The sequence below is a fragment of the Tyto alba genome, unplaced genomic scaffold, assembly GCF_018691265.1.
Source record: "Tyto alba isolate M040663 unplaced genomic scaffold, T.alba_DEE_v4.0 Super-Scaffold_2, whole genome shotgun sequence".
Classification (NCBI taxonomy): Eukaryota; Metazoa; Chordata; class Aves; order Strigiformes; family Tytonidae; genus Tyto; species Tyto alba.
In genome coordinates this window covers 35,157,354-35,174,729 of record NW_024881282.1, presented here as the reverse complement: position 1 = coordinate 35,174,729, position 17,376 = coordinate 35,157,354, and the positions used below count along the sequence as shown (strand labels likewise).

General features: G+C 52.0%; 2 protein-coding genes across 2 annotated transcripts; one reads left to right on the top strand and one right to left on the bottom strand.

Annotated features, from left to right (window-relative positions):
- The first annotated feature begins 521 nt into the window (after positions 1-521).
- Positions 522-5,206, top strand: NAGA (alpha-N-acetylgalactosaminidase). Its single transcript, XM_042792402.1, has 8 exons — positions 522-782; positions 1,378-1,552; positions 1,699-1,876; positions 2,139-2,233; positions 2,888-3,049; positions 3,532-3,729; positions 3,929-4,072; positions 4,336-5,206. Exons 1-8 carry the CDS (start codon positions 595-597, stop codon positions 4,516-4,518), a joined length of 1,323 nt encoding a protein of 440 aa, XP_042648336.1. The 5' UTR covers positions 522-594; the 3' UTR covers positions 4,519-5,206.
- Positions 5,207-8,594: 3,388 nt separating this feature from the next.
- On the bottom strand, positions 8,595-16,352 carry WBP2NL (WBP2 N-terminal like). The gene is made up of 8 exons (XM_042792403.1): positions 16,251-16,352; positions 13,761-13,869; positions 13,096-13,231; positions 11,509-11,601; positions 10,545-10,763; positions 10,173-10,301; positions 9,730-9,806; positions 8,595-8,827 (listed from the first exon to the last, which is right to left on the bottom strand). Exons 1-8 carry the CDS (start codon positions 16,307-16,309, stop codon positions 8,780-8,782), a joined length of 870 nt encoding a protein of 289 aa, XP_042648337.1. The 5' UTR covers positions 16,310-16,352; the 3' UTR covers positions 8,595-8,779.
- Positions 16,353-17,376: the final 1,024 nt, after the last annotated feature.

Sequence of the window (17,376 nt, the reverse complement as noted above, 5' to 3'; positions counted from 1 at the left end):
AACTAAGGGGGGGTGCGGTAGCCATGGGGTGCGGCGGTGGTAGGGTGCCAGCAGCAGCGGGGGGCAATGGCGGTGGGCTGCAGTGCTGGTAGGGTGCCAGTGGTGGGGTGCAGCAGCGCTGGGGCGCGGTACCGATTGGGTGCAGTGCTGGCAGGGCGCCAAGTAGTGGGGTGCAGCCAGCAGTGGGGCGCACAACGGCGATGGGGTGCGGCAGCAGCAGCGGCAGGGTGCAGTACTGGTAGGGCTGCGACAGCTACGGGGGGCGACAGCCCTGGGGTGCAACACCAGTAGGGTGCAACGGCGCCGGGGGGGGGGGGGTGATACCAACGGGGTGCCATGGCTGTGGGGTGCCTCGGCAAGGGAGTGCGATACCGGCGGGGCGCGGCGGGGCTGAGTGTAACGCCGTGCCGGGGGGGGGGGGGGGAAGGAGAAGGGGAAGGAAAGGGAGGGAGGAGGGAGGGGAGAGGGGAGAGGGAGGGAGGGAGGGAGGGAGGCGGGAACGGGCGGTCAGGTGGTGCAGGAGGCATCATGTGAGCGGGGCCGGGCCGGGGTGGGGAGGGGAGAGGAGAGGCGATCTGTGCCCCGGCAGCAGCGATGGGGACCGTGGAGCTGAGCGGGCTGGCTTTGGCTTTGCCTTTGGCCTTGGCCTTGGCCTTGGCCCTGGCACTACCCGCCGTGGCCCTGGAGAACGGGCTGGCGCTCACCCCCCCCATGGGCTGGCTGGCGTGGGAGAGGTTCCGCTGCAACGTGGACTGCCGGGCGGATCCCCGCAACTGCATCAGGTCAGCAGGGCGGGGAGCGGCGTGGGGGAGCCCCCCACGCCCCGGGGATCCCTGCCGAGGAGGGGCTGCCCACCCCCACCCCCCCCCCCCCCCCCCGGGGCTCGGCATCCCCTTCTCCCAGCGAGGAAAGCTTCTCCTGTGTGTCCCCTGCCCGAGGGAACCTGCTGAGAAACGCCGGGCTGGTGTCCGGGGTCTGCCCCGGGCGGGTGGATGGGGCGATGCCAGGGCAGGAGAGGGTGGATGGTCGGGTCGGACATCAGGCTGTGGCACTGTCCGTGTCCCTGGGGCGAGCCCTGCAGCAGCAGGATATTGGGGAGCATGATGCGTGGGAGTTGGGGGGGGCTCAGGCGCTCCGATGCTGGGGCTGGAGAGCCCTCGATGCCAAAGGAGGCCCTCGGTGAGATCAATGAACGGGATATGAATGGGGTTTAAATGGGAGCCCTGGAGATCCTCCTGTATGGCCCAGGCCAGCCCTGTGGTCACCCACTTTCCAGAGCCCCCACTTAGCCCCAAAGTCCTGCTGGCTACCTCAGCTGGTGGGGCACAGAGGTAGCAGGGTCTCAACCTGCCACAATCCTGTTCCCCTGACCTGCAGCGAGACCCTCTTCTTCGAGATGGCAGACCGCCTGGCCGAGGACGGTTGGAGGGAGCTGGGCTACGAGTACATCAACATCGATGACTGCTGGTCTGCCAAGCAGCGGGACGCGGCAGGACGGCTGGTGCCCGACCCCGAGAGGTTCCCCCGGGGGATTAAGGCTCTGGCTGATTACGTGAGTGCCTGCTGGGGACGGTGGGGATCTCTGTGTCCCCACGCCACCGTGGCGGGAGAGCTGGGAGGGAACTGAGGAGCCTGGTCCCTGGGAGGCACCTTGGACCCCCCCCTCTTCCCCTCCTTGCAGCTCTCTTTTCCTCGCAGGTCCATGCCCGGGGCCTGAAGCTGGGCATTTATGGTGACCTGGGCACCCTCACCTGCGGGGGCTACCCGGGCACTACACTGGACCGTGTGGAGCAGGACGCGCAGACCTTTGCGGAGTGGGGTGTGGACATGCTGAAGCTGGATGGGTGCTACTCGTCAGGAGAGGAGCAGGCGGAGGGTAAAGACTGCCCGGCCAGCTGGCACTTCTTCCCTCGCTGCTTCGGTCAGGGGGGCTGGCCATCCGCTGAAACGCTTGGCCAGCCAGGTCTTTCCTCGTGTCTTCTGTTGCAGCTCTTGGGCAAAAAGGAGAGAGTTTGAGTGCCCTAGAGCTGGTGTAAGGCAGGAGACCGGGCTGGCCTGGGGTCCCCGTGGCTGGGTGGGATGGGACGCAGGCTGCTGCCAGCTGTTCCCTTCACCAGTTGTCATCTTCTCTCCTTAAGGCTACCCAGAAATGGCGAGGGCCTTGAACGCCACAGGCCGCCCCATCGTCTACTCCTGCAGCTGGCCAGCGTATCAGGGGGGGCTTCCCCCCAAGGTGAGGGTTGTCCCATCCAGTGGCTGTTCCCTGTGTCCCCTGTGCCCTGGGGGAGCTGCAGGAGCTGGGTGCTACACCCCGCTTGTCGCTCTGCCCCTGGTAGGATGGGGCTGCAGGTCCCCAGAGGGGACGTGGCCTCCCTGCCAGGCATCTGGGGACACTTGGGGTTCCCAGCATGGCTAGGTGATGGGAGTTTGGGGGGAAGAAGGCCCTGGGGCATGCACTCTACCCCACTCACCTGGTGTGGAGTTGATCCTGACAGTCTGTTCTTCTGAGACGGGTCCTGTCTGGTTTAAGTGCTTGAAATAGGATCTTCCTCCTAGTAACATTTATTGAGAATTAACTGCATTTATTTATTTTCTCTTCCATTTTCTGAATCAGTCCCAAGCTGCCCTCATTCTTGCAGCTGATCATGTTTCCCCATGGCCTCTGTGGTTGTTTTGCCAGACATCCTATCATACTGGGATGTGGCCAGTCATATTGGGCTATGACTCTGTCCTCTGTCATTACCTGATGTTGCCCTTCTCCAGATCCCCCCGCCTTTCACACATTTTTCTGGACGCTGCTGCTCTCAACAAGTCTGTCTGCCCTCTCTCCCCTACCTTGCAGGCTGGGTCCTTTCTCCCTCCTGCCTAACCCTATGCTCCTCTCCAGGTGAACTACACCATCCTGGCAAAGGTCTGCAACCTGTGGCGTAACTATGATGACATCCAGGACTCCTGGGACAGTGTACTTTCCATCCTGGACTGGTTCTCTGCAAACCAGGACGTGCTGCAGCCGGCAGCTGGCCCCGGACACTGGAATGACCCGGACATGGTGCGGCTGGGTGGTGGGTGCACTGACCCTGGCTGGGGATGGGGGATCTCCAGGGATCCCCTCCTAGGGGCAGGGCAAGGGAAGAGCCCCAAGAGCAGGATCCCTGTTGCTGCAAAGAGGCAAATCTCGTGTCGCCCTTGGATAAGCTGTGGGAAAAGCCTGGGGTTGCAAGGAACCCTTCATCGCTCGAGTATACCTGTCGAGTTGTCCAGGTGTCCTTGTCCTTCCCTGCACAGCCTGAGGGGGGGTAGTGGCGAAGCAAAGGGTGCTGGTGAGTGCATTTGAACGTGTGCTGACAGCTCAGCACCTAGCAGGGGCCAGATCTCCTGACAGTGGTAAGCTGTTTGAGGGGAAATGAAAGTGCGTGTGAGGTTTCCCATAAGTGCTCCCTCCCAGCGGGCTGCAGCATCACCAAGGGTGACAAGCAGACAAGTTTCTAACCCTTTTCTGCCTCTTCCATCTCCCTACCCTCTCCCCTCCAGCTCGTCATCGGAAACTTTGGCCTTAGCTATGAGCAGTCACGCTCCCAAATGGCCTTGTGGACAGTGATGGCAGCTCCGCTCCTCATGTCCACGGATCTCCGCACCATCTCCCCGAGCGCCAAGGAGATCCTGCAGAACCGCCTGATGATCCAGATCAACCAGGACCCCCTGGGAATCCAGGGGCGCAGGATTGTCAAGGTTAGGGGGAAGGTGGACGTGTTTGGGAGAGTAGACAGGAGCAGCGTGGGGTGTCACAATACGAGGGGGAGAGGGAAGTGACGCAGAGAAACGTGAGCTGGAGACCTGCTGGCATAGCATCCCCGCAGGGCAAGGTCAGAAGTTACGGGCCAGCTGTGGTGTCAGCAGCTCTGCCTCACCCACCCATCCCCAATCCTAGGAGAAATCCCACATCGAGGTGTTCCTGCGCCCACTGTTCCAGGCTGCCAGCGCCCTCGTCTTCTTCAGCCGGAGGACAGATATGCCCTTCCTCTACACCACCAGCCTGGCCAAGCTCCACTTCCCCGAGGATGCCGTGTATGAGGTGAGCCCCACTGGCACACTGTGGGCAGCCCCACAGCACCTGGCTCCCGCTCTTTCCAGCTCCCTTCTTTGATACCCTGTGTGTTTTTTGGGGGGAAGGACTCCCACTCCCTGCCTCCAGGACAAAGGGGCAGCTGCCCATTGGGTCACCCTCCTGTTGCCCGCTGCTGTGCCCTGCCCCGCCATGCCACGTCAGTGACTGTGGCTGGGCCTCGGGACAGAAGTTCTGTGGAAATCCTGGTAGCTACCATCTCTCTCTTCCAGGTACAAGACGTGTACAGTGGGAAGATCATCAGTGGCTTAAAGACGGGAGACAGCTTCTCAGTCGTTATTAACCCCTCGGGGGTGGTGATGTGGTATCTCTACCCCACGGCACTCCCGACACAGCCCTGGCACGTTGTCAGACAGCAAGACCCCAGCAAGGGTTTCCACCCGGTCCTCCTGTGACAAGGCTCAGTGGATGGGGGTGTGGGTCAGTGCCAGGGTGAGCCGAGAGACCCTGGGGCACGTGCCTCTTCACTGCACGAGTGCCTTTTGCTGGTGTGCCCAGCAGTGCTGGGAGCGACTGCTCCTCCCGTCCCAGCTTGATGATGTCGACTCAGTCTGCGTAAAGCAGGAATTCTTGTCACCCACCTCCTAAGGGTGTGCGGAAGCCCAATCCCTTGATGATTGCAAAGCCCTTTGAGATTCTCCTGTGGAAGATTCCGTACAAGCAGAGTCCAGCCACACTTGGAGTTTGTCAGCTCTGACACCCGAGCACCTCACTGCTTCGAGCTGGGTACCACGGACTGCTGCGCGTCCTGTTTGACCTGTATGGATGCTTTTGTATCTTTTAGGGTAGTGGCTCCCCCACCCATGTGTGATGGGGTTAGCCTTAAGGATCAGACCTGGTCACCTTCTTTCCTTTGCTATAATCAGCTTGGCTTAGTATCAGGGGCTGTCACTAGGGCTGCATCCTGCCCATGTACTCTCCTGTTGTGGTTTAAACCTGTCTGGCAACTAAGCACCACGCAGCCACTTGCTCATCCTGCCCAACCCTGGGGGATGGGGGACAGAACTGGAGGGGTGAAGGTAAGGGGACTCTTAAATTAAGATAAAAACAATAATTGAAATAAAATAATTATTATAATAGTAATATTAGAGTATACAAATGAGTAATGCACGGTGCAATTGCTCACCACCTGCTGACCAATGCCCTGCCCGTTCCTGGCCAGCAATCCCAGAGGAGAGAAAAATCCCAAACCCACGATCTCTGGAGAGTGAGAGCCAGCTTCCCGGCCAAACCTCCTCCATATACTGAGCAAGACATTGTATGGGAATATTCCATCAGACAATTCGAGTCCACTGCTCTGGGTGTGCTCCCTCCCAGGTTCTTGTGCACCTGCATACTAGCAGGACACGGGAAGTTGAGAAGTCCTTGATTTGGTAACAGCTAAAAACCAGTATATTATCAACACTCTTCTCATGCTGAGTCCAAAACGGAACTATTCTAGATGCTAAGATAAAAAATTAGCTCTATTCCAGCTGAAACCAGGACATGTTCCCATGACCCAGAGCTCCTGGAGGTATGATGGTCCTGTGCAGAGATTCTTTGCTTGGCGGCCTGATCCTGCTGCCAGGATCCTGGAGGCCAGCACTACATCAGCATAGCATGCATGCTAGCATTGTATTCAAGCCCCCCTGGTATTAAATGACAGCAAAGCAAAAACCTCCACTGGCCATGCACAACCCCAGCAGCCTTGCTGCGGTACAGCACCAAAAAGTGCAGAGCTGTAGTGTGTTGTGCACAAAGTGGTGTCAGGAAAACGCTGATGCTCAGTTGAGGTCACCTTTTGAGTTGGGAGACGGTCACGGGTGCCTCCGAGTTACAGGTTGCATCCTGCTCTTGCTCTAACAGGAAATTCCTGCTAAAAGGGGGCTCAGGCCCTCCTCCAGCAGACTGAACACTCAGGGTTTCTCAGAGAAAGGCTCCTCTTTCTCCCTCCGGCAGCCACATCCACAGCTCCATCCTGAGGAGCCTGCACTATTAAACTGGAAGCAAGTGGTGGGACAGATTCTAAAGCCCTCAGCTGCTTCATCTTCATACAGCACACATCCTATGGAGGATTTAGGTGAGACGCTGCCTGCCTCAACTGCCCCAGAGTGGGGTGTAGCATTTGTGAGGACTGCAACCCAGGGAGATCAACGCAAGATTAAGCCTCAGACTAGGGAAATACCACATTTTAGATTAGGGGAGAGAAAAAAAAAAGCTTCCCCTTTCTATGTAGATGCTGGAGGATTCCTGGTTATCCACGCACGCTGGTTCCTGCAGAACCAAATGGCTGATTCTGTTTTCTTCCAGAAACTCTATTGAGTGTAGCAGCAAGAGACTGAACACGATGCTTGCAGTGCTAACAAGAAAGTACAAGTGCACTTCATGTCTGGATACAGGACACTTGGGGAGTGATTGAGACTAATTGAAATAAAGGGGAAGCAAGTCACAGGCTCTCTGTTTCATGTTTATTCAGTGTTGCTAACTATAGCTACTTGGTTAAGGTAGGCTTACAGGATCATAACCTCAAAACAGGAACAACTATGCTAAGAACCAGAACTGGTTTCCTGTCAGTCTGGACTGATGCGTAATAGGAAATGGCTTTCCAGTAGTTACCATCATGTTCAATGGGGCAATGGCTTTCCCTGGCACAAGGGTAAACAGATTTTACAGTCCACAATTAAGTGCCATTTTCCTTTATTATGTATTTATTTTTCCCTCACTGGAAAAAAAAAAAATTGGCTACCACAGAGCTCCTGTTGAAAGAGAAGCCTTCCTGCTGGCAGTAGATATGCACAGGAGGTGCTGTGAATGCAGCCACAGGGAGTAGCAAGGTGGGGACACGGCCCCTGTTAAATGCAGTGTTGTACCTGCCCTGAGGACATGAACACGTGCCAGTTCTGGATCTCTGGGCAAGAGCAAAAGCACAACCCAACCTTCTACCCTTCCCAGGCAGCAAGACCATGAGCCCCACCCTCTTCTCTCCCCACCAGTTACTTAATTCCAGATCCAGTTCAGCCATGCACTAGGGAGAGAGGACTGGCCCACAGCCAGAGACCACCACCCCCGGCTGCCCTTTGTTCCAGCCTTCCATGCAGTAGGCAATAATGAAGGTCAACACAACACACACGCAACACTGACCAGGCAGCTAAAGGTATCAACACTCTTGTATTAAAGTGCAATTCAAAAAGTTACAAACATTCATGGTTGTTTTTTTTTTTGTTTTTAAATATAGTTATTAGAATATCTCTAACTCAGACTTAAAAGGTGTTTATAGATAGGGAAATTTACTTTCCCCCATGCAGGGCTGCTTTAGGAATTTACACTTGCAAGTCATGCAAGCCTGACTTACAGGAGAGCCCTGGCACGCAGGGAAGTAAGAGGGCAAACACTCCTTCCCCTTCACTGTGAAGGCAGGAAGAAGTACAATCACCCCGTATGTAAAGGATCACAAGGGTCTCCGCCAGACTAGAGAAACTCTCTTCAGAGCAGGTTTAATGACACTACGTCCTAAGGAAGAAAGAAAGGTTGTGGCTGAGCAGCCACTCTGCAAGAGAGCCGAGTGTTAGTAACACCCCCACCAGACAGTGGTTCCCAGCTGCGAGAGGGCACTGCACCCCTAAGCAACCCCAACCCAACTCCGGCATCACCGTGCCTACCCCCCATCACTCAGACGCAGGCGTACGCGCGCTCCCGGCAGCGGGCCAAGGGAGAGATGAAGGCTGGTTTTCCCCCGTGGAGCTAGCACACAGCACAAGCTTTCTCAGCAGACTGAGTCAGGGCCTTGGGACCCATCTCCTGACAAGGCTTGTGCCAGGTCATCTTCCTATCGTAAGGTATCTTGCTCCAAGGCAAGCAGCCTCCTGTGCAGCACTGGATTCCATTGCGCTTGAAGAACTGCTGCGTGACAAAGGATCACTGAAGAGATATGGGACCTGCTTCTAGGAGAGGGAAAGGAAGACTGATTTGCACACCTGCCAGTCTCTGCTCACTGCCCTGCAGCACACCTTTGTTTGCTTTTCTATTCCATGTCTACAAAGGCAGGCTGACTGGGGCCCGGCCCCTTTCCTCTTGCACAGCCAAATGCCTCAGTGTCTCTTAGGATGCACTTCCCGAGTTCGTCACACCATGACTGTTAGTCCGGGACACAAAACACACGCTTCTAACATGATACAGGATTTCCAGAGTCCCATCTTACGCTGAGCTGTGCCAGAATTTAAGGAAATTTAACACTTTTCTGGGGCACCCAAGGGTCTATGCAAGGAACCTCGTGGCTCTCTATACCTTACCCCTTGGACAGTGCTTCAGAAGTAGTCAAAAGTTTGGCATTCCAAGTAGTTTTACTCCAAGATCCCAGAGCCTTCGTATTTTAGTCCTAGATTAGCGATGTTGTCTACTGGTGGTTTAAGAAGTCCATCTCTCATCCTCAAGCCAATGGCAGAGCAAAAGGTTAGTGCTTCAACCCCATGAGATAAAGCAATAAGCAGGAAAGTGCTATTGTTTTGCTTTGTATTGCCACTGACTTAATGTTTAAGGAGGGCAGGTGCTCAGCTGCCCAGCACTACATATACTGTATATATACAAAGGGACCTAGAGATATGCTAACCCGAGGGATAGTAAGAACCAAGTCGTCTTCAGAGAGAGAGGGTGTGGGAGGCTGGTTGCAATTTCCTTCTGTTAGTTGTTCTTCTTGTCCTCAGGAGGTGTATAAGGAGGTGGCTGATCCTGAAATGAGATACAGTAGAGTCAACAACCCTGCTCGTTTTATGACGAGATCTTCTCGGGCATTCCCAGGCTTGGCTTACAAGAAATGACTGCTCTACAGTGAGCTACAGAGCCAGGTGCTGTGTTTTAAGCTGTCATTTCATCACAGCATTCCTCTCCAGTATCAGTTATGCTCCAGGATATATGCTGCCTCCCATAACATTTCTAGTAAAGGTCCCCTGAAAACCAGCTAACAAACAATCTGTTGCAAACAGACCATTTAATCCGTCTTAATTGCCATCCCCTTTTCACTGCCAGGGCTTTGTCTCTGTTGATGTTCATAGCTCTGACCCAGCAGACAGCAGGCCCCTGGGCTGAAGGCCAGCTTTGCTGCTCCATCAGTCCCCAGCTCACCACAGAGTCACGCGAGGCAGCGAAGGGCACAGGCAGACTGGCTGTCACATACCAGATTCAGGCTGCAGCTTACCTCCCTGCTGCCACTGACTGAACAGTGAGAGACCTCCCTGTCTCCACGCAGCCCAGAAAAAATAAATGGAAGAGAAACCCACATGCTCCCATCCTTAAGTGACCTGCTCTTCAACTCTCCCCACTTCCAGGACCAAGAGAAGCCGAGAGCTCTGTGTTCTCTGTGCCCATGTAAATTTGCTATGCTTTTAAGAGTAAGACAAGTACCAAATGGCTGTTACTGGACTAATCTTAAGGTCCTCCTCCTTTCCTGACTAAGGATTTAACAAGCCTTCTTCATGGAACCAACATCCATGCCTCCCTCACAGGAAAAATGCTTACTTTCTGTGCACTTTCAATATGAAGGCATGCTAGACTTTGCTAAGAAAGGAAACCGCTGTCTCTACTAGTGACAGAAGAGGGAACAGGCACACGCCGACCACAGGCACAGTACTCACCATGGGCATGTACACATTGTGTGGGTTGGCAGGGTTGTAATATGCACTGGAAGCAGCTTCCATGGCCTTACTGCTCCCTAGAAAGGAAAGAAGCCATCTTACATGCCTTAGGCAGTGACCTAAGCCTCAGAGCCTTTCTCCTCAGCCATAGCTTTTGAGGAGGCAACACGGATCCAAAGAGCCAAAAGCAACTGCAGCAAGCTGGGTCTGAATTCACAGCAGTTCAGGAAAGCTGCAAGCTGGCCAGAGCTGACCACAAGCTGTGCAGCGCAGAGCTGAGCAGCTTCCCTCACACTGTTATCTCAAATAACAGATCAAGATGCCTTTGAGCTCCTGCAACATCAGCTACTCCACCCCATGCTGTGCCCACAGTGCCACCCACAGCCCAAGCCTCCCCACACCCTTTTGCACCCAGACCCTGGCAGCCCCCCAGTCCCATTTACCTGGCATCCCTGGGCTCACCCAGGCTGGGGGAGCTGAGGGAGCTGAGGGTCCTGCAGGAGATGGCCCGGAGTAGGGGGGAGGAGGTGGCACATACATGGGGTTCATGTTTGGAAGTGGTGGGTAAATACCTGAAAAAGATGACACCAGATTGATGCTTTGGATGGTGACAGTGGGACAGAGGGGAAGATGGCTCACAAGCCCAGTAGTGCATCAGACCTGGACAAGGTGTGATCAACAGCACACGACAGATTTTACAAGGACAAGGTTTCGTGGTGGAGACAAAACTACAGTAACCCTCACCATACCACTGTGATTTCTTTACAACTAATAACAAACACACTCTGCCAGTCATCATTACACAACTTCCAAACCTGGAGTCTGGGCATATGGATATCCCATGGGCTGTGGAGCAGGTCCATAGGCATTCATCGGAGGTGGTGTATAAGTATATGGTCCGTTTGGTGGTGGAGGAGCAGCGTAGCCCCCCGGCGCAGGTGCGTAACCCCCGGGAGCCGGCGGGACGGGCGCGTACCCACCGGGCATGGGTGTGTAGCCATAGCCAGGGTTCTGGAGAGGAACGCCGCTGGAAGCTGAGGAGCACATGGTTAGTAAGCCAGACATCCTTTTGTCACAACTAAACGTACAGACTCAAAGCAAAATAGTCTTGTTCATGCCGCAACACTTCCTTTCATCTAAATTCACTATACGGTCCTGGCGTAGCACTGTGCTTGAAAAGCATTAGTCTCCTCGCTGCTAGTTCACAGGGTGCTAAAGGAGACCAGCTGCAAAAACACTAGGTATCAGGTACCAGTCCCATCACAGAGCTGCCACTGCTGGAAGAAAAGACCATTCTCAAGCAAGTATCAGTAGGGTGGTTCTTTTTAAACCTTCTTATCAGAAAAAAAAGGACATTTTTTTCCCCCATCTGAAAGGTTTAAATAGAAGTTAATTTATTTTTTCCTTCTCCAAATGTTTATGTTTAATTCCCCCATCTTATTACTCCACTATTACAGAACTGAGCTGAGGGTAGGTAAGTAATTAAATTTTTCACAATCACATATTTCAACTCTATTCCAGGAGGAATAAGGTTCTGTAGAAAAAGGTGATCTGCCTCAGAAGCAAAAACCTCAGAATATTCTGACTGCATAAAGCACTAAGGTGAAATAAAGAAAAAGGATTGGAAGGGAAAACAGAAGTTTCCCTGGAAAGAGAAAAAATACGTTGCTGTGGAAAAGTGCATAGAGTACCCTTCTCCCCATGAAGTTCAAAAAGAGCACTATTCTCTAACTAGCTCAGCCAGCCATGGGGGAACTGCAGGCTCTGAAGATCCCTTACCATTAGAGGCAGCTTTGAACATCAGCTCTCCAAATTCAATGGCTCCTCCACTGCTGAAAGTCAGTTTAAATGTTCCCTGCCCTTCCCAGCCACCTAGGAGACAGAATTACAATTGAAAGAGACTATTAACCTCCTCAGTAGCAGTCAAGACAGCAAAACAGTTAATACTCCAATTATTTTTTTTCTTCTTTATTTCAAAACTATTTTGCATCCTATTGCCAGAGGGGAAAAAGTCACGGCACTGCTATCAGATGTCCCTCCAAATAGTATCTCAAGAATATCAGGTATTTATTTCTTTACCTTTTGAAAGACAATCCCCACTATAGCTACATAGAAGCAGTGTACTCGAGATACTAGGCTGTTTTGTTCTAGAACCTAATAATGAACACAGTGTAAAGAAAGAACACTTAATTCACTGAGGACTTTGATTGAACACCCTCAAATTAAGTTTTACTGCTGACCTCAGCAGACTACAGATAGGGATCTGCAACGCAAGCTAGGTTTTAAATGAAATGCAACATTTTAATCTCTTTGACCTACAGAAGGTCAGATTATAAATACTTAGGTAAAATAGCAATTTTTCAGAAAAAAAATAAGTAGGTGACGATACTGCAAGATACGTAAGTGCTTTGTTTTGTAGTGGCTTTTTTGGTGGTTTTTGGGGGAGTGTGGTGGTGTGGTGCATGTGCTTTGGGTTTTTCTGTAATTTTAGAAAAAAGATGGTATTTAAATAAAAGATTTCATAAATTTTTATCTTCCTTGTCTAACAATTACATTAATAGAAGTAGAGACAGTCTCTTGGGGACAAAGTAGAAATAAAGTATAGAAATATAACAAAATCCCCCATGAATAAAGTCATCCTCTTGGAGATTCCCCTCCTTAAAACCACTGTCTTAGTATGATTTCAGCCTGAGAAAGTGGGCAGGTCCACAATCCCCAGAGGACCCAGTCACTGTAAAACACTGTTACAAACAGAAAACAAAAGCATAAGCTCTCCAGATGCCATCAAAATGCATGTAAACAAATTCCAGGGCTGAAGAGAGAAGAAGTCTTGGTTTTAATCCCTGTTTATTTTGTGCAATTCTTCATGTTTCGTCAAGACCATGACTGTAAGTCTTCCCACAGTTTCATAATCAAAGCGGGAACAAAGCTAAATCAATGACACACAGCAGCACCATAAATGCATGCAAACGTACCCCAGTTGGTAAGTGGCTGCTGACCTCCAGAAAACAAAAAGTGGTTGCCAATTCTGCCTGTCAATGCCAATTACTGGTGACTCGGTCACTTACCCACCCTTCCAGGTCAAAGACAGAAGAAAATACGGACATACTCAGCAAGACAGAAGTTACAGCATTAAACAAATTAATCAGGTGAAAGTCAGTTACTAGCTCTGGGAGCAGAAAGTGACTCAGAAGCAGTGCCTTGAAGTTCAGAAGACACAAGTTAGCTCAGCGTGAACGTGCTAGCTGTACTGCTACAGCTACCCTGTCCGTCTCCCCTGTGCACATAAGCCATCTGTCTGATGTTCAGCAGAAAAGGACTTGTGACACTTGGGAAGAGTTCAGTCTACAAAGCACGGGCACATACCTCCTGCCTCGGCCTGAATCTGTCCTTTGATGTAGTTGGCAGAGAAAACAGGCTGCTCGATTGAGCATCCTTTCACCAAATAAAACGGCATCATGAAAGACAGCATAGGATCCTTGCCCTTCGAGACAAAGATCATCTGCAAGACATAAGGGAATGCCTCTGAATTACTTGAACTAGATATAAAGAGTGGTCATGGAGTTCTAGCTGTAGCAGCATCCAAAAAGAGGATAACTTAACTCCTAGTGTCAGTACGCATTGTGTAACTTCACAGCTTTAACACTAAGGGATTCCAAACAGATTTGATGGCACGTGGCTCACTTGCCTGCAGCATGTACGTTGCAAAATAATACACTAAAAACACACATGCACATTTACACAGTTTTATTGTTCTGCTTTTTATGGATAAGCTATGACAGTTTTCAAATATAGCAATACTGACTGATACATTATATAAAATATGTTCTCTAGACAGGGATTCCAGGACTGCACATGCCTTTGGGATTGTGACACAGGCACAAACCATTCTATTTCCACCTTCCCTTTTCCAACCTAGTACTCTCAGTGGTTCCACCCATAACAAAAATCACTTCTAGCACCAAAGGTTTCCAGTCTAAAGTCTGTAAGACCCATTGAGAAAGAAGCAGTCCTCCTGGCATCAGACTTACCCTGTAAGGGGTGAGATACAGTATCCCCTTCTTGGTGCCTTTGAAGGCTTCATGCTTGACCGTTATGTCACTGAAGGAGAGCTCCACATCTTTACACTGTTTGAGAACACTACAAGAGGAAATCGGACAAATTGGAGAGACAAACTCAGCAACAGCTCAGCTCTGACACACACACCCATCACACAAGGAGGGGGATAGCACACCAGGAACTCTGAATATTATCCCAAAAGACTCAGTTCTGATGGGGGCCCTGCTGTTTTTCCTTTGAACAGAGGGATGATTTATGCAGAGTAGAAGAATTCATCTCACCTGTGACAACCCCTGCTCTTCCTCCACAAAGGGAAGCTTTAAATGACAGTTTCTCTTTCTGTCTCTAAAACCATCAGGCTGAGGAATTCCTCCTCTGCATGAGACGCACCTCAGCCCAAAGGTCAGGGTACAGAAAGGGCTGAAGTGTCTGAGACCACATCCCTGAAGCCAAGGTATCATCTCAGAGCACACACCTTTCTCTCCAAGTCCATGCTGAAATCCAGGACTGGCCACAAGTCCGGAAAACAGCAGTGCTGCAACACCACACCCACTGTGCAAACGGAGGAAGTTGCTTCACTAATACCCGCCCTGCTGACCCTGCTTCACATGATTCAAGTAAATATTTGTAATAAACAGCACCATGCTAAGGAACAAAACGAGGAGCCAGTAATGTCAGCAATAAGGTTATTATTGTTGGATATCTATGGGAACATTAGCAAAGTTTGCTCATCACACAAAGCGAGATGAGAACTGTGAACACTGCAGGGCCATGGGTATGGAGGTGCCTGAAAATTTAAACACATTTTCAAAAAAAATGAAAGAGTCAGCTTGGGAAAGCATGACACTGAATCTACAGGGCAGATCCTAAACATACCACCCAGTAGGAAAATTTGCAGAACAAACAAAAGAGCTTTGGGGGTGACGAGCTTCCAGCGTCTTACAGTGGCAGAAGAATCTGAGGTGGTTTTTTGGTTCAAGAGCATGGATAAAGAAAACACAAAACCCTAACCCAACAGAAGCCTGGTGAGGCCTGATCTAAAAATAATCCTTTTGTACTCTGATCAGCGTATTGTAGAAGTGAGACCAAGTCAGGAAATTGCAAAATTATTGGGGGAAGGGAGGAATCAGCAGGGCCACCATGTGGGAAAACAGCGAAAAGCCCTGTAGTTTCAGGTCCAGTGCTCTTCTAACAGTGTAGATGTGGCTGAAAAATGCAGCTATCCAAGGAGGAAGACACCAAAAAGTCTAACTTTAACGAGGAAAAAAACTTGACCAAGAAATTCTACTGGAACATTACTCCACAGTTGAGCTAGATGCAGCTAGATGGGAGGGACTGACTGACATGGCAGCAGAGCTCTTCCCATTTCCAAGATGCAAATGGGAAACATTTCTTCTAAGCTAAATAAAACCAACTCCTAGACATCTTGGATCTTACCAGAACACTTTCTCAACCATGTCCTGTAGCAGCGTTTCATGTCAGTTTGCCTCATTGGGAAGAAATGCCTACGCTGTCACTGTAATGTTTAGTCCTTCCCAGCTACTCACACAAGCAAATAACACACAGCCACCACCACTGAGCATGATTAGGCTGCTGAACTGGTTTGCACACGAATGCCCGTCCAGGGCGGTCACTGGAGGGCAGTGAACCCCACGGAGCCACGCTGCACCCACCTGTGACCAAGCAGCATCTCAAAGAATGACTCGAGGTCAAGGATAGAGACATCTCCTTTAAACCAGCAAAAGCCCTACATGGCAAATGACTTCCCTGAATGAAGTATCAGCAGTCGGTTATGAACTCAACAGTATTTGGAGCATGCTTTGGAGTGTATATTTCCTACTGTTTACCAGCCCCCAACCAATCTGATGATCCTTCACCAGGTCTCTGGTTTCTAGGATTTCTGTAGCCAAAGCCGGGGCGCGGGGAACACCCGAACACAATGAGAGCGAAGCCCAAGCCCGTCAAGCTGGTCTGTCGATACCCACTCGGGGCGCGGGCGGGCGTGGGGCAGCCGGCGGCACTTTTGGGAAGAGAAGCGCTCCTCCCGCGCCGAGGAGGGGACCTGCTCTGCCCGGTGAGCTCTCACGGGGAAGTCTTCCTTACTTCGAATTGAAGTGATTAAGACCCCCTACCTTAAATAGCCTCTGCCTCTCTGACATCACTAATCGCATGTTAAAAAAAAAAAAAAAAAAAAAACACAAAAAAAAACAACCACAAAAAAAGCCCCAAAACCACCAGAAAAGCCAATTCCTCATCTTTTACAGGCGGAGCACCTCCGAGCTCCGGCGGTGAAGGGGGGGGGGGAATGGGGGGGGGGGCGGCCCCGCCGGCCCCAGCCAGGGCCGCTCCCCACTGCCCGCCCCAGCGCGTTCCCGCGCCGCCGGGGGGACCCCAATAACACAGCCCGGGGCCGGGGCCGATCTGCCTCCCCGCCCCCAGCCCCCGCTGCCGCCCCCCAGTACCTCTCAGCATTGGGGATGACGACACCTCCCTCCTGCGAATGATTCCTGTTCAGCGCCATCTTGTCGCCACCCCCCCCCACCTACCCCCCCGCCCACATGACCCTGTGACGCCACTTCCCCCCCCCTCCCGTGACGCCTCCCGGCGAGCGCGAGGCGGAAATGAGGCGGCGGCCGGTTGCTAGGCGACGCGAGGTTTAATGGCCGCCGGGGGCGGGGACGCTACAGCGGGCGGCTTCCCCGTGACGGGCCGGCGGCACCATCTCGGCTGGGCCCGAGGCGGCCGGGGAAGGCGCTTTCCCAAAACACCCCTCCCGCACACCCCCCCCCGTGTCCGATGTCAGTCTGCAGCGCAATTTTTTGTTGTCTTCTGCTCGAGTAACCCTCGCAGCGTCGCTTTTCGGGACCTCCTCTGGGGTGGGCGAGGTGCTGGCGGCGCGCTTTCGGCAGCCTTGCCCCCGGGACGCCTGCTTACGAACCGTAGCAAACCGTAATTAACTTGTCCTCACACTTAATCACAAGTACTAGTGCCTACACGTAGCGCTGCTCGCTCTTCTTGCTCTCGCTGCTCACTGCATAACCGCGCCGGCCGTGATGTTAGTTCCTGTCTTAGCCTAAGTGGAATGTGTCCAGTGTAAAAAAAAAAAAAGACCTTTGCAGTTTACCGCACCTTGCAAAATTTTTCTGGTGAGCGGCCTACGTGGTGGAAGAGTTTGTGAGTCTGGACACGCGGAGCGGGTACCTCCGGTGTAAAATTTAGACTCCACCCTGCTATGGCACCGTTGAAGCGGTACCTCTGAGGGGAACATCTGACTTGCTGTGGTCATCCTGGGATGGAGCTGGTGGCACACGAGAGCAAGGATCTGTTCAGGCCTTTCCCAGCTGCTCCATCAGCTGAGGCTTTTTCCCAACAGTATCTCCCGCTGTCAACACAACATGGGAAATTTTCTGTATTTGCCACTTGTAGACTTCCTGGTACATACGCAGATACTGGTAGGATATTTGCATGAGCAGATGGCAGTGAGGAATAGCTGAGCTTGCTTTCCTCAGTGAGCTTTTATGGATCCTTTAGAAGTGGTCAGTGATCCAACAGGAAATTAACAGAGCAGAGCTTAAAAACCACCTTATT

Excerpts from the sequence above, each read along its gene's own strand:
- NAGA (XM_042792402.1), top strand. The coding sequence starts at position 595 with ATGGGGACCGTGGAGCTGAGCGGGCTGGCTTTGGCTTTGCCTTTGGCC. Across the intron at positions 1,553-1,698 it reads TTAAGGCTCTGGCTGATTAC|GTCCATGCCCGGGGCCTGAA; the intron begins GTGAGTGCCTGC and ends TTTTCCTCGCAG. Across the intron at positions 3,730-3,928 it reads AGGGGCGCAGGATTGTCAAG|GAGAAATCCCACATCGAGGT; the intron begins GTTAGGGGGAAG and ends CCCCAATCCTAG.
- WBP2NL (XM_042792403.1), bottom strand. The coding sequence starts at position 16,309 with ATGGCGCTGAACAGGAATCATTCGCAGGAGGGAGGTGTCGTCATCCCC. Across the intron at positions 13,870-16,250 it reads GTCATCCCCAATGCTGAGAG|TGTTCTCAAACAGTGTAAAG; the intron begins GTACTGGGGGGC and ends TTCCTCTTGTAG. Across the intron at positions 13,232-13,760 it reads TGTATCTCACCCCTTACAGG|ATGATCTTTGTCTCGAAGGG; the intron begins GTAAGTCTGATG and ends TATGTCTTGCAG.